General features: G+C 43.1%; 1 protein-coding gene across 2 annotated transcripts in view; it reads left to right on the plus strand.

The window, feature by feature from the left end:
- The window catches only part of LOC106562345 (leucine-rich repeat-containing protein 49), a 57,069-nt gene that overhangs the window by 12,939 nt on the left and 27,265 nt on the right, over positions 1 to 16,865 (plus strand). For both annotated transcript variants that reach the window (XM_045689289.2, XM_045689290.2), the window contains one exon: positions 2,927 to 3,070. In XM_045689289.2, coding sequence (XP_045545245.2) covers positions 2,927 to 3,070 — 144 coding nt within the window. The remainder of the gene's footprint in view (positions 1 to 2,926; positions 3,071 to 16,865) is intronic.

Below are 16,865 nucleotides of genomic sequence, written 5' to 3' on the forward strand. Positions count from 1 at the left end.
TAGAATTCTTGCCACCAACAAAATGTTGAATTTTTGGGGCATAAAATCATCAAAGCTCTGCAGATTATGTTGTGAGGATACAGAATCAATAGACCATTTATTTTGGTATTGCCCTCAGGTAGCCTGTTTCTGGTCTCAGGTTCAGGAATGGCTGAAAATGCGAGACCCCTCCCACAGACCCCCCCCCAGGTAGAAAAATAAAAAATAAAATTAATTTCATTCCCCATTGATCTAAAATTGACCCTAGAAATAGTACTGTTAGGAGATCTGGAGAGACCGGGTCAGTCAATTACTAATATACTAATACTCTTAGTAAACGTATGTATCTTCAACTCGCAGTCTGTGGATTCTATTTGATTAGATAGATTGAAATTGTACGTTAAACATCACAGCATAGTTGAAAGATATGTGTTGCGTAGGAACTCAAAGTGGGTGGCCAGCAGAGATAGATGTAATGGGCTGATGGAAGCTGAGGGTTGGTATGTGGAATTGGAGACAAGTGGGAGTGGAGTTGCTGTGTGAGAGATAGAATGATGGTCAAAGATAAAAGGGGGAAAAAAAAGAAATGACACTAAGTGGCAGTGTTTTTACAACTAATGCCGGTTTGCCTGAGGCTGATGCCGTACAGGTGTTTGTACACATCCATATACACACACTCTCATTCAAATAAACACATAAAAGAACACACACATACATGTAATAGTGCCAGACATGCACACAAACATACAGTTGGCATTGCTGTTATGATTTTAGTTGTCCTTGATGTCATTTGTTTAAATACATTTTTTTTTTGCATTGTTGTTTGCTGTTTTCTTCTGTCTTCTCCTTTTTTCTCTTTAGTTCATTCTCTTGGTTGTTGGTGCATTGGGGGTTTCTTGGGGGTGGGGAATGAAATTAATTGTATTTTTTATTTTTCTTCCTGGGGGGGGACTGTGGGAGGGGTCTCAAATGGTTGAGGGACAGCTATTGGGTAACTGTGAGGGGATCTTGGAGGGGTCTGGTTCACGTTTTTTGGCCTGGTGGTAGATCGGTCAACATGCCCTTGAGCAGGGCATTGACCCTGGATGCTTCTGTGTGTCGCTCTGAATGGGGATTTGTTGGATGACTGGTATGGTGTAGTTGTTGAGCGGCTTCACTGCAAGTATATTGTATATTTCGAATATTCAATAAATTAAAAATTAAAAAATAAATAAAAAATGGAGCACTATAAGAGAAAGCCCTGCCTCCAGCTGTTTGCTTAGAAATTTTAGGGACAGTAAGGAGGCCTGCGTCTTGTGACCGTAGCGTAGGTGTAGGTATGTACGGCAGGACCAAATCGGAAAGATAGTTAGGAGCAAGCCCATGTAATTTGTTGGTTAGCAGTGAAAATGTGTTGGTTAGCAGTGAAACCTTGAAATCAGCCCTAGCCTTAACAGGAAGCCAGTATAGAGAGGCTAGCACTGGAGTAATATGATGAAATGTTTTGGTTCTAGTCAAGATTCTAGCAGCCGTGTTTAGCACTAACGGAAGTTTATTTAGTGCTTTATCCAGGCTTTATCCGGGTAGCCAGAAAGTAGAGCATTGCAGTAGTCTAACCTAGAAGTGACAAAAGCATGGATTAATTTTTCTGCATCATTTTTGGACAGAAAGTTTAAGATTTTTGCAATGTTACATAGATGGAAAAACATAGCATAGCACTGTTACACTGGCCTTAGAGTGCTTCGGCTATGAAAGCACTGTCTGGTCAAGCTATGAAAGAGGAGAGTCAGAGAGAAGAGTGTGCCTCAGTATCACTCATGAAAGGGCTTTAGATGTGGAGAGCAGGCTGTCACCCCCCTCCCTCCCCTAAATGGAAGGGAAAAGTAGAGGCCCTTTTAGCCAGAGCTCCAGAGCTCTATGCAGCTTCTGTCCTTTAAATTATGTTCACTGTTCATTTAAAGATTCTGCTCTAAGCTAACAACCATACTCAGTCTGTCTTGATTCATGTCTACTTGCATCAAGCTCACTGCAGGAGCCTTTCAACCTTTGACCCCTGGAGTAACATGCAGTGTATCATCATCAAGGGAAAGGGAACCCCCACAGCCGGCCCCTCAGTGGTAGTTAGTTCTGGTTTGTATCCCAAATGGCATCCTATTCCCTATATAGTGCACTACTTTTGACCAGTGCCATATGAGCTCTTGTCAAAGGTAGTGCACTACATAGGGAATAGTGTGCCGTTTGGGAAGCATCCCTGACCTCTTCCTGAAATGGAGAGGACACAGGACTGAGTTGCACACACCTCTCAGCCCCCACACTCAGACTGACAGACAGACAGCAACCGGGGAATCCCCTGGGTCCTGAAATAGTTAGTTTCATTTTGACAAGAGGCCCTACAGTTCCCCCTCAACCAGACTGAGGCCAGAGCCACATTTCACTACTACTGATCCTTTTGGATTCTGGATGCCTTTTGGACTCATGGTTCAAAGAGAATACTGACTTTGTTTTGACATTTAAATTATGATAATGTGGGTCAGAAACTAAATTAGCGATTGTGAGGGTTGAATCGGATGGTAACATTGTATGTTAAAAATTCAAAAAAGTTATCTCCAACTCATTTGAAGGTATAATTTATTTTGGCCTGTTTTTAGCAGAGAATATGGAATGGTCTTAGGCTAGTAAATCAGGGTACACAGGTGTCTGCTATACTCCGCTGTACTCAAGAGTTTTATTTTGCACAACAAACAGAACTGGGATGTCTCATCATTTGATTTAGACAACACAGAGCATATTCTCAACACTGAAAATCACCCTTATGGCCCCTATCACCTCCCCAATATATTTACAATAGCACAGCCTCAAGTCAAGCCCCTGAAGGTGTGAGCCTAGTCTTTCATTCATCATGACTTAAGAGAACATTTCACCAGTTTATCACAGTGATGTTTCTGTCTGTGTTTCCCTGTGCCTTCAGATCTCCCAGATAGGGAACCTCTCCCACCTGTCTGAGCTGCGCGTGTTGAACCTGGCTGGGAACTGCATCTCCAGGGTGGACAACCTGCAGGGCCTGGACTCACTGACCGAGATCAACCTGAGACACAACTGCATCTCCACTGTGGTGAGGGAGAGGAGAGGATTTTATTTTATAAGGATCCTCATTAGCCGAGGCCAATGGTGACAGCAAGTCTTACTTGGAAAAATATATGACAGACAAAATACTTTACAATTTACACTACTGTTCAAAAGTTTGGGGTCACTTAGAAATGTCCTTGTTTTCAATGAAAACATGCATGAAATTAGTTGCAAAATTAATAGGAAATATAGTCAAGACATTGACAAGGTTATAAATAATGATTTTTAACTGAAATAATAATTGTGTCCTTCAAACTTTGCTTTCGTCAAAGAATCCTCCATTTGCAACAATTACAGCCTTGCAGACCTTTGGCATTCTAGTTGTCAATTTGTTGAGGTAATCTGAAGAGATTTCACCCCATGCTTCCTGAAGCACCTCCCACAAGTTGGATTGGCTTGATGGGCACTTCTTACGTACCATACGGTCAAGCTGCTCCCACAACAGCTCAATAGGGTTGAGATCCAGTGACTGTGCTGGCCACTCCATTATAGACAGCTGACTGCTTCTTCCCTAAATAGTTATTGCATAGTTTGGAGCTGTGCTTTGGGTCATTGGCTCCAATTGTTGGCTCATTGGCTCCAATCCTGTTGGCTCCAATTAAGTGCCATCCACAGGGTATGGCATGGCGTTGCAAAATGGAGTGATAGCCTTCGTTCTTCAAGATCCCTTTTACCCTGTTCAAATCTCCCACTTTACTACCACCAAAGCACCCCCCAGACCATCACATTGCCTCCACCATGGTTGACAGATGGTGTCAAGCACTCCTCCAGCATCTTTTCATTTTTTCTGCGTCTCACGAATGTTCTTCTTTGTGATCTGAACACCTCAAACTTAGATTCGTCTGTCCATAACACTTTTTTCCAATCTTCCTCTGTCCAGTGTCTGTGTTCTTTTGCCCATATTAATCTTTTATTTTTATTGGCCAGTCTGTAATATGGCTTTTTCTTTGCAACTCTGCCTAGAAGGCCAGCATCCCGGAGTCGCCTCTTCACTGTTGACGTTGAGACTGGTGTTTTGCGTGTACTATTTAATGAAGCTGCCAGTTGAGGCATCTGTTTCTCAAACTAGACACTACTTGTCCTCTTGCTCAGTTGTGCACCGGGGCCTCCCACTCCTCTTTCTATTCTGGTTAGAGCCAGTTTGCACTGTTCTGTGAAGGGAGTAGTACACAGATCTTCAGTTTCTTCACAGATTCTCCCATGGAATAGCCTTCATTTCTCAGAACAAGTATAGACTGATGAGTTTCAGAAGAAAGTGCTTTGTTTCTGGCCATTTTGAGCCTGTAATCAAACCCACAAATGCTGATGCTCCAGTAGTCTAAACTAGTCGAAAGAAGGACAGTTTTATTGCTTCTTTAATCAGAACAACAGTTTTCAGCTGTACTAACATAATTGCAAAATGTTTTTTTATGATCAATTAGCCTTTTAAAATGATAAACTTGGATTAGCTAACACAACGTGCCATTGGAACACAGGAGTGATGGTTGCTGATAATGGGCCTCTGTGCGCTATGTAGATATTTCATTAAAAAACGGCCATTTCCAACTACAATAGTAATTTACAACATTAACAATGTCTACACTGTATTTCTGATCAATTTAATGTTATTTTAATGGACAAAACATGTGCTTTTCTTTCAAAAACAAGGACCTTTCTAAGTGACACCAAACTTTTGAACGGTAGTGTACATATATTTAAAATCATTAATGTGTGTGTGTGTGTGTGCACGCACATCTATCAGTTACACATACATGTCAGTATATACACACAACATAGCATACATACTGAGAGCTGCTGGGTTTTGGGATCTGAGGGGCCACAGGCTGAGGTTGGTGGAGGGACTGCAGGCATGACATACTGAGGGGGCTACTGACTGACTGATGGTAGAGCAGAGCCCTGGCTGTTCTGAACTGAAGCAGCTGGATCGTGTCGAATCCTTTGGGCTCACACTAATGCACTGTGCAGATGTAATGGCTCAGGCCTATAGTGATTCAGATCTGTGCTAAGATTGCAAACAGCTTGGCCCTTCTATCATCACAGTAATGGTTGAAGATGGTTCCCCCCACTCTGCAATATACTGTGCAAGAACAGTATGCTGCTGTGTTGCTAATGCTGGCAATTATAACAGATGCACACATCCAACTGTCGTGGTTTGATATATACACACTCATTGGCATACAGCTGATGGCTTAAGCTAGTCCCCAAGGTGTTGCCAGTGTCTGTCCCCCGACCTACTCACGCATTGAGATGTGTAGACAGATGATCATTTTCTTCTTAGATGATGATGTTAGCTGCAGATTCTTCTTTCATCTTGTTATCATCCTCCGCTGCTGGCACAAGCCTTTGCATGTTTTCCTTATTTTGATGTTTGTCTTGGTATCACATTTAGAAGTTTTTCTGTTTCATGTCTCACCAAGAAAAAACACAAAGTGAAGTAGCATACTTGTCCTCCTGTCATCTACGGTGGTTACCAAGGGGGAAATAGCTAGCTCATTAACCCCTCCTCTTGCTGACTCCAGTGGAAATGAAATAGGATATTTTTTAAACAGAAATTCCCTCCCCCCTACGTTTCTATAGTATAGTATTTCTGATCAACAGAGGAGCACAAACAGGCCTAAACAGGTCCTTTATTTGTATGCAAGTCTGACATATCCAAACCCTTCCCTCACTTGATATGTTGGAAAATTCGACAAGCTCTCACAGTCTCACTTCAGAATTAGACGTTCATTCATGTTTCTCAAACATCAAATTTCAAAGTGTTTAAGGTAAGTTTAGTTATTAACTCAGAATTTTTAAGGTTAGGGTTAAGTTTAGGCATTAACTCTGAAATCTTATGGTTAGGCATTAACTCCGAATGGTTAAGGCAGTGGTTCGCAACCCCCGGGCACGGGGATCAAAAATATATATATATATATATATATATATATATATATATACACTACCGGTCCAAAGTTTTAGAACACCTACTCATTAAAGGATTTTTCTTTATTTTTACTATTTTCTACATTGTAGAATAATAGTGAAGACATCAAAACTATGAAATAACACATATGGAATAATGTAGTAACCAAAAAGGTGTTAAACAAATCAACATACACTGCTCCAAAAAATTAAGGGAACACTAAAATAACACATCCTAGATCTGAATGAATGAAATAATCTTATTAAATACTTTTTTCTTTACATAGTTGAATGTGCTGACAACAAAATCACACAAAAATAATCAATGGAAATCCAATTTATCAACCCATGGAGGTCTGGATTTGGAGTCACACTCAAAATTAAAGTGGAAAACCACACTACAGTCTGATCCAACTTTGATGTAATGTCCTTAAAACAAGTCAAAATGAGGCTCAGTAGTGTGTGTGGCCTCCACGTGCCTGTATGACCTCCCTACAACGCCTGGGCATGCTCCTGATGAGGTGGCGGATGGTCTCCTGAGGGATCTTCTCCCAGACCTGGACTAAAGCATCCGCCAACTCCTGGACAGTCTGTGGTGCAACGTGGCGTTGGTGGATGGAGCGAGACATGATGTCCCAGATGTGCTCAATTGGATTCAGGTCTGGGGAACGGGCGGGCCAGTCCATAGCATCAATGCCTTCCTCTTGCAGGAACTGCTGACACACTCCAGCCACATGAGGTCTAGCATTGTCTTGCATTAGGAGGAACCCAGGGCCAACCGCACCAGCATATGGTCTCACAAGGGGTCTGAGGATCTCATCTCGGTACCTAATGGCAGTCAGGCTACCTCTGGCGAGCACATGGAGGGCTGTGCGGCCCCCCAAAGAAATGCCACCCCACATCATGACTGACCCACCGCCAAACCGGTCATGCTGGAGGATGTTGCAGGCAGCAGAACGTTCTCCACGGCGTCTCCAGACTCTGTCACGTCTGTCACGTGCTCAGTGTGAACCTGCTTTCATCTGTGAAGAGCACAGGGCGCCAGTGGCAAATTTGCCAATCTTGGTGTTCTCTGGCAAATGCCAAACGTCCTGCATGGTGTTGGGCTGTAAGCACAACCCCCACCTGTGGACGTTGGGCCCTCATACCACCCTCATGGAGTCTGTTTCTGACCATTTGAGCAGACACATGCACATTTGTGGCCTGCTGGAGGTCATTTTGCAGGGCTCTGGCAGTGCTCCTCCTGCTCCTCCTTGCACAAAGGCGGAGGTAGCGGTCCTGCTGCTGGGTTGTTGCCCTCCTACGGCCTCCTCCACGTCTCCTGATGTACTGGCCTGTCTCCTGGTAGCGCCTCCATGCTCTGGACACTATGCTGACAGACACAGCAAACCTTCTTGCCACAGCTCGCATTGATGTGCCATCCTGGATGAGCTGCACTACCTGAGCCACTTGTGTGGGTTGTAGACTCCGTCTCATGCTACCACTAGAGTGAAAGCACCGCCAGCATTCAAAAGTGACCAAAACATCAGCCAGGAAGCATAGGAACTGAGAAGTGGTCTGTGGTCACCACCTGCAGAACCACTCCTTTATTGGGGGTGTCTTGCTAATTGGCTATAATTTCCACCTGTTGTCTATTCCATTTGCACAACAGCATGTGAAAGGTGTTGTCCATCAGTGTTGCTTCCTAAGTGAACAGTTTGATTTCACAGAAGTGTGATTGACTTGGAGTTACATTGTGTCGTTTAAGTGTTCCCTTCATTTTTTTGAGCAGTGTATATTTTATATTTGAGATTCTTCAAATAGCCACCCTTTGCCTTGTTGACAGATTTTCACACTATTGGTATTCTCTCAACCAGCTTCACCTGGAATGCTTTTCCAACAGTCTTGAAGGAGTTCCCACATATGCTGAGCACTTGGGGGGGGGGGGGGGGGGCAGAGTGAATTTTTGGGGGGATTAATGTTTATATCTTTGGATTTGAACATGCAACCTACTTTTGTACCTGAAGCAGATGTTTACTCCCATCTCCCATCCCTGTCCACAACGCCCTAGCAAAACTGAAACCTTCTTGAATGTAACAGAGCTCATGGTTGCCTCTAGTGGCCGGTTTCTATATCATCTCCTGACATCCTCAGACATGGATGGACGTCTAATCCTGACTTGTATCACGTGACCAGGCTGGAAAAATGAAAAATAAAACCAGAAATGTCACATCTTATCAACTACGGCTTCTGTTTACTCACTTAGAAGTTTTGCTGAAATTACTTTTAATAATCAGATATAATGTTTTATTGGCCTTACTGGAGGGTAGAGAAAAAATTCTACCCTTCAGCATTTTTCTCAAGGCTCTTTCATTATCCGGATTGCAGGCGCAAACAAAACACAGATACTTTCAGGTGTCTTAAAATGTTTTCCTTTTCATTATAGTGAGGAATAGAGTGGATTTTTGGAAAGGACTTGAAGGGAAAGACAAATACATTGAAGTGCACTTTTCCAAACAGGTTTAAACCTACACTTGAACATTGGGCTCAGTTACATGGAAGGCCAGTATTTTAGACATACTGTATGTATAACCCTTTGGGTACTGTGCATAAAGTACATGTCTGAAACGTTTGTTTACCCTAGAAAACCATCCTAAATGACACCTAAAATGGAACAGTTTGGAGATGATGGTAACAGAGTCTCTCTCTCTCTCTCTCTCTCTCTCTCTCTCTCTCTCTCTCTCTCTCTCTCTCTCTCTCTCTCTCACACACACACACACACACGTTTTTTTGCGCTTCTCTTTGTAGTGTTGTTGCGTGCAGCAGAGACAGAGGTTATGAGAGGCTGTGTTGGCACAATAATGGTTGTAGTGGAGCTCCTCAGTGTGTGAGAAAATCAAACACATGCAAGCTGTCAGCTGTCAGCATAGCTGGGGTGGAGCTGAGCTGTAGAGGTGAGGCCCAGGACACGCAGGAGAGAGACAGACACCAGGTTCAGACACAACTCCTAGTCTCTGGGACCCTGCTGTTAGAAGATGAGATAGACAGCGGTGGATAGACAGTGAGCTTTTTTTATGCACCACATCAGCCCAGTGATGACATCACTCTGTCTGAGACTCTGTGTCTAAATTTAGACTCAGCCACGGTCGGAGCTGGAAGTGCTGTTACACTGACGGAGAAGCAGAGGTGAATATTTAGTCTGGTGTATGTGTGGTAGACTATGTGCTCATACTGTGGTATGAATTGCATTTTCAGCATGCAGAAATGTATGTTATAAGGAGCAGCGTTCTCCTCAAAGCCTACTATGTGACACTGTGAGTGGGAGTGCACAGTCATCTAATGTGTTTATTTCAGGAGCAGAGCGTTCCTGTCACTATGGGGATGCAGCAGCAGACAGTACTGTAAATGTGTGTACTCAAGTAGCAGTAGAGAAATGTTCCTATAAAAGCAGTGTTACAAATGGCAGAGATTACAGCCTCCCTCGCACCTGTCTCTGCAGCCGTCTTCGACCTGGCCAAGGCTTTCGACTCTGTCAATCACCGTATTCTTATCGGCAGACTCAACAGCCTTGGTTTCTCAAATGACTGCCTCGCCTGGTTCACTAACTACTTCTCAGATAGAGTTCATTGTGTCAAATCGGAGGGCCTGTTGTCCGGACCTCTGGCAGTCTCTATGGGGGTGCCACAGGATTCAATTCTCGGGCAGACTCTTTTCTCTGTATATATCAATGATGTCGCTCTTGCTACAGGTGATTCTTTGAGCTACCTCTACGCAAACGACACCATTCTGTATACATCTGGCCCTTCTTTGGACACTGTGTTAACAAACCTCCAAACGAGCTACAATGCCATACAACATTCCTTCCGTGGCCTCCAACTGCTCTTAAACGCTAGTAAAACTAAGTGCATGCTCTTCAACCGATTGCTGCCCACACCCTCCTGCCCGCCTAGCATCACTACTCTGGACGGTTCTGACTTAGAGTATGTGGACAACTATAAATACCTAGGTGTCTGGCTAGACTGTAAACTCTCCTTCCAGACTCATATTAAGCATCTCCAATCCAAAATTAAATCTAGAATCGGCGTCCTATTTTGCAACAAAGCCTCCTTTATTCATGCTGCCAAACATACCCTCGTAAAACTGATTATCCTGCCGATCCTTGACTTCGGCGATGTCATTTACAAAATAGCCTCCATCACTCTACTCAGCAAATTGGATGCAGTCTATCACAGGGCCATCCGTTATGTCACCAAAGCCCCATATACTACCCACCATTGTGACCTGTATGCTCTCGTTGGCTGGTCCTCGCTACATATTCGTCACCAAACCCACTGGCTCCAGGTCATCTATAAGTCTTTGCTAGGTAAAGCTCAGCCTTATCTCAGCTCACTGGTCACCATAGCAACACCCACCCGTAGCACGCACTCCAGCAAGTATATTTCACTGGTCATCCCCAAAGCCAACACCTCCTTTGGTCGTCTTTCCTTCCAGTTCACTGCTGCCAATGACTGGAACGAATTGCAAAAATCACTGAAGTTAGAGACTTATATCTCCCTTACTAACTTCAAGCATCGGCTGTCAGAGCAGCTAACCGATCGCTGCAGCTGTACACAGCCAATCTGTAAATAGCCCATCCAACCAACTACCTACCTCATCCCCATATTTAAAAAATAAAATAAAAACATTTTCTGCTCTTTTGCACACCAGTATTTCTACTTGCACATCATTATCTGCACATCTATCACTCCAGTGTTAATTGCTAAATTGTAATTACTTCGCCACTATGGCTTATTTATTGCTTTACCTCCTTACTTCATTTGCACACACTGTATACAGATTTTCTATTGTGTTATTGACTGTACGTTTGTTTATCCCATGTGTAACTCTGTGTGTTGTTTTTTGTCACACTGCTTTGCTTTATCTTGACCAGGTCGCAGTTGTAAATGAGAACTTGTTCTCAACTGGCCTACCTGGTTAAATAAAGGTGAAATAAAATAAATAAATACCAAATAATTCTACACACAATACCCCATAATGACAAAGCCAAAACAGGTTTTTAGAAATGTTTGCAAATTTAGTAAAAATAAAAAAACAGAAATAGCTTATTTACATAAGTATTTAGACCCTTTGCTATGAGACTCGAAATTCAGCTCAGGTGCATCCTGTTTCCATTGATCATCCTTGAGATGTTTCTACAACTTGATTGGAGTCCACCTGTGGTAAATTCAACTGATTGGACATGATTTGGAAAGGCACACACCTGTCTATATAAGGTCCCACAGTTGACAGTGCATGTCAGAGCAAAAACCAAGCCATGAGGTCGAAGGAATTGTCTGTAGAGCTCCGAGAAAAGATTTTGTCGAGGCACAGATCTGGGGAAGGGTAACAAAAAATGTCTGCAGCATTGAAGGTCCCCAAGAACACAGTGACCTCCATCATTCTTAAATGGAAGTAGTTTGGAACCACCAAGACTCTTCCTAGAGCTGGCCGCCTGGCCAAACTGAGCAATCGGGGGAGAAGGACCTTGGTCAAGGAGGTGACCAAGAACCATATGGTGACTCTAACAGAGCTCCAGAGTTCCTCTGTGGAGATGCGAGAACTTTCCAGAAGGACAACCATCTCTGCAGCACACCACCAATCAGGCATTTACGGAAGAGTGACCAGATAGAAGCCACTCCTCAGTAAAAGGCACATGACAGCTCTCTTGGAGTTTGCCAAAAGGCACCTAAAGGACTCAGACCATGAGAAACAAGATTGAACTCTTTGGCCTGAATGCCAAGCGTCACGTCTGGAAGAAACCTGGCACCATCCCTACGGTGAAGCATGCGGCAGGGACTGGGAGACTAGTCAGGATCGAGGGAAAGATGAACGGAGCAAAGTACAGAGAGATCCAAGACAATGCAGGAGTAGCTTTGGGACACGTCTCTGAATGTCCTTTGAGTGGCCCAGCCGGAGCCCAGACTTAAACCTGATCGAACATCTCTGGAGAGACCTGAAAATAGCTGTGCAGCGACGCTCCCCATACAACCTGACAGAGCTTGAGAGGATCTGCAGAGAAGAATGGGAGAAACTCCCCAAATACAGGTGTGCCAAGCTTGTAGCGTCATACCCCAAAATACTTGAGGCTTTAATTGCTGCCAAATGTGATTCAACAAAGTACTGAGTAAAGGGTCTGAATACTTATGTAAATGTGATATGTTTTTTATTTTTAATACATTTGCAAAAATGTCTAAAAGACAGTTTTTGCTTTGTCATTATGGGTTATTGTGTGTAGATTGATTAGGGGAAAATAACACTTTAATACATTTTAGAATAAGCTGTAACATAACAAAATGTGGAAAAAGTCAGCACTGTAGCTGAGCAGGATGGTGCAGCAACAGGAGGCCATACGGGGGACAAGGAGAGTTTTGTTCTATTCTGTGCCTGGCCCTGTTTAGTTTGTTTTGTTTCATCCTCATTAGCTGCAGCTTTAGAAGCCTTCTCCTGCATTTGCCGTTAATCTTTTTCCAAGGGAAAACATGCATTTTGATAATGATTTTGCGTCTTAGAGCCCAGGGGGTATGAACATAACGTAAACAAAAGGAATATGAGTATCAGACTTTTCTTTTAATTATATTAATGTTTAAGTCAATCGGACCCCATGAAAGCTTTGCCCTTCATATGTGGTAGCAGAGTGGAATGAGAGTTTAAGGGATGTTGATGTCTGTCCTTTATTATTGTGACTTTAATGTTTCCCTTGGATGTTAATGCGGTGTCTATCTCATGGGCTTCTAATGTACTTTACTATCTGGGTCATATGCTTACAGCATGAGCTATTCATAAGTAATATTGATCTATGAGCACTCAGCTGCCTTAACATACTAGACAAATTATTTTATGACTAATTCAGTAGTGTATATTATTTATAGTATATTATACATTTTGTAGTAAATTCAGATCAAGAATCCATTTATTTTATTGGTGTGGTCAGTACTAGTTTTGTCTGTTTATTGCACCAGGCACACATTTGAATCTAACATGCACTATTAATGTTCTCTTTTTTCTAAGCTGTGCCCTTGGATTTGGGTCAGTGTTCTGGTTACAGGCAGCTAGCCCGACATTTAGCTGTTGGGTTGCTACTAGTGATGGTGAAGGAAATCATTGTGTTAGGGGATTTCAATACTGATGTCTGCAAAAAGGATAGACCAACCCACAATGTATTTATGCACTTCTGTAGATCACTTGCTCTGACCCAAATGATAAAAGATCCCACCAGGGTATGTGAAACAGTGCAAAGTATGATTGACTTAATATTGGTGTCTGATAAATCCAAAATATTGCAGAGTGGAGTAATAGTCAATGGAATCAGTGATCATGTTATTACATTTTGCACAAGCAGGATTTTTAAAGATATATTTAAGTGTCACAAAACTGTTAGAATCAGCAGTTGCGGTTCTAGACCATTTCAACTGGGGGGGCCAAGCTGGGGCCAGTTGTACTGTTAGAGGGGCCAGTTACATTAGAAGTTATTGTTGTCATATCGTAAAAATTATTTCATACTCCACATTTAGGGGGGCCACAAGGGGGTCCAAAATTGTTGTCACAGGGGCACTGCCCTGTAAAAATCTTTGGAAATCATTTAAGGAACTAGGCTGTAGTAGTACTACCAAAAACAAGCTAAACAGTATTGGACTGAACATCAGGGGGGAGATGGTATATGTATAAGCAGAGGTTGCCAATTAATTTGTCACGCTGGTGTAAAGGATTTGGAGAAAGGCGCAGGACTACATCATCTGGGTTTCTAATACACCCAAAACAAACATGTATACAAAACACTGGGATGTACCCAAACAAAAGAGCGAGGGTAAACCTCATAGAACGACACGGGGTGAGACCTGTAATACACAATGCACAAAACACGCAGCACAGGCTGAGACAACGCATAGGTACTCACACGACCAACGGATATAGGAACAATAATCAACAGCCTAATGGGGAAACAAAGGGCACATTTATACAAACACAATCAGTGAGGAATTGGAACCAGGTGTACGTAATGACACAGTTCAGTACAGCCTAGAAGGACGTCGACCTCCGGAACTGGTGAACAGAATGAGCAGCAGTACCGGGGGGATCCGTGACATAAATCAACTCTTTTTTTTTTACTTCTGTTGCCAGCAAGCTAGTTAGCAAGCTGCCAACCAGTTTGTATGGAAACGACCAAGTCAAGAAGTATTAGTCCGAGTTATGGGTTCAGCCAAACTCTTTTTCTTTTGCAAAGGTAGCAACAGACAAAATAGCCAGTATACTAGCAGAGCTTAAATGCTCCAAAGCCACAGGCCTGGATAATATTCCTGCAAGGCTTCTTAGAGATTCTGCTGAGCAAATTGCCCCTTATATTACGCATATCGTTAATCTCTCTCTTGAACAAGGCATCTTTCGCAGGGACATGAAACAAGCTAAAGTTATACCTCTGTATAAGAAGGGGATAAAGTCTGACCCTGAGAATTATAGGCCTGTATCTATCCTTAGTATAACACCAAATATCCTGGAGAGAGTTGTACTGTACATGAGCAAATTTATGAATATGTCAAGAAACAGTCTAATGTATGATTTTCAGTCGGGTTTTATAAGAACATACTCCACTGATTCATGTCTACTTTACTTGACTGACTTCATCAGGAAAGAGATTGATGAGGGAAATCTGTGTGGAATGGTACTGCTTGACCTACAGAAGGACTTTGATTCAGTTAACCACTGTCTCCTAATCTCCAAACTGGAGGCACTGGGGTTAAGCAGTATCCCTCTAGACTGGGTAAAGTCCTATTTGTCAGGTAGGGAGCAAGTAGTAGAGGTTAATGGTTCACTGTCTCAGGCAAAACCAATGAGTTGTGGCGTTCCGCAGGGGAGCGTGCTTGGGCCTCTACTGTTTTTACTGTATATAAACGATATGAAAGATGCTTCTTCTTGCCGTATTTTCCTTTATGCGGATGACTCTACACTTCTGTTGTCTCACAAAAGTAAAACAATGTTGGAGAGCATACTTAGCACAGCTCTTATTAGCATTAGCAAATGGCTTGGCGATAATAAGCTATCTCTGCACTTAGGTAAAACTGAGGCAATTATTTTTGGGTCCAGACCGAAATTGTGTAGGTCCTCTGAAATCAGAGTGGAGTTAGGGGGTAAGGTCCTGACTATTAAAACCTCTGTTAGCTACCTGGGATGGGAGCTTGGGAGGTGTGAGCATGGCCACTAAAGTGCTAGGGAAGGTTAATGCCAAGACTAAGTTTTTGGCTAGAAAGTCCATGATAAGGACTCCATGAGAGTGCTAGACACTGTCCTCATTCAATGCAGTTTTGACTATGCGAGTACTTCCTGGTTTGGGGGCTTGTCTAAGCTAATGAAGGGGAAGCTCCAGATAGCCCACAATATGCTGATCAGGGTAGTATTGAAGGTGAGTCCACATACTCACATAGGCAGGAGCTGCATTCAGGAACTCAACTGTCTGCCTGTTGAGGCTAAGGTGTCCCAGATTAGACTAGGTTTGGTTTACAGGAGTATTTATGGTTCTGCACCCAGATATCTAAATTATTACTTTTCCCATGTTAGGGATGCACACAATCACAGCACCAGATCAGGTGTTGCTAATGTGTGCTTATACAGGTTCAGGAGTAATGCTGGGAAAGGTACTTTCTTGTATACTAGAGCCTCAGAGTGGAATGAGTTGTCTCTGCCCATAAAACAAGGTCCTCTCTGGGCAGCTTTAAAAATAAAGTAAAAAACTGTTTGATGTCGTCTGTGCCCAGTTACGTTGTAACTGCAATGATGAGATGGATGTTATTCTTCTATGTTTTTATGTTTTATTATCTTGCTGTCATACTGTGTTCAACCGTGTTCGATCTTTCCTAGCCATCTTGTTTCAAGAGGACCACAATGAAAATAAGTCCCAGACTTTGTGTGTTATCCTCCATGATTTTACTCATGTGCATGTGTGGGTTTTTCAAGTTTTGTGTGTACTTGTTTTTTAAATGGTCGAATTAATAAACTAAACTAAATGGCCAAACCCCAGAGATCTGATTCATATAACAGAGAGCATGGATATGGCTTTAGAGGTCAGCATGGCCATTACACAGTAAATGTTGTGCTCTAGTCTAGTGGCTGACCAGTTGGCCCTCGGCATAGTGAGAGCTGTAGTAGACGACCAGGTGTAGTAGACTGATCAGAGGGAATCCACCATAACTGGGCATCACGTCTTTAACCCACACAGATGAAAGAAGTGCCTCTGTTAGGCTAATGTGGCAGTTGGGCGTTAGGGTTGTTAGAATGGGGGGATAGGGGTGAGCTTGTGAGCATGTGTGGATGAGTATTGTGGTAGTGTAGTGGGAGTTTATGTGGATGAGTATTGTGGTAGTGTAGAGGGAGTTTATGTGGATGAGTATTGTAGTAGTGTAGAGGGAGTTTATGTGGATGAGTATTGTGGTAGTGTAGAGGGAGTTTATGTGGATGAGTATTGTGGTAGTGTAGAGGGAGTTTATGTGGATGGTTGCTAGGTTAAGCTCTTGTTGTCTGAGGAATGGCAGAGATACAGGCAGTGCTGGTGGAGGCTGTACAGTAGCTGTATGTGAGGTATTGTGTGTCTGCAGTATGGGCTGACAGCGCTTTAAGTCCCTCCTGGCAGTGTCCACACACACGCACACACACACGCATCCCAGCACAGATCATTCATCCTCAGAGAAACACTACAGCAGTGTAGAAGGCTTCTAAAGTTGCAGCTAATGAGGTTGCCCTGCCCTTCTGCGAGGCTGAACACGTCATCCCCACTGCCATCCCCCTGTCCTACTCTCCTGTAGCTGGCTGTTACATTGCCTGTGTCTCTGTGTCCTCATCAGTCAGCCAGCCTGCTGGGCCTCCTCACATCCTCC

This window comes from Salmo salar, chromosome 11 (genome assembly GCF_965601325.2).
Source record: "Salmo salar chromosome 11, fSalSal1, whole genome shotgun sequence".
Lineage (NCBI taxonomy): Eukaryota > Metazoa > Chordata > Actinopteri > Salmoniformes > Salmonidae > Salmo > Salmo salar.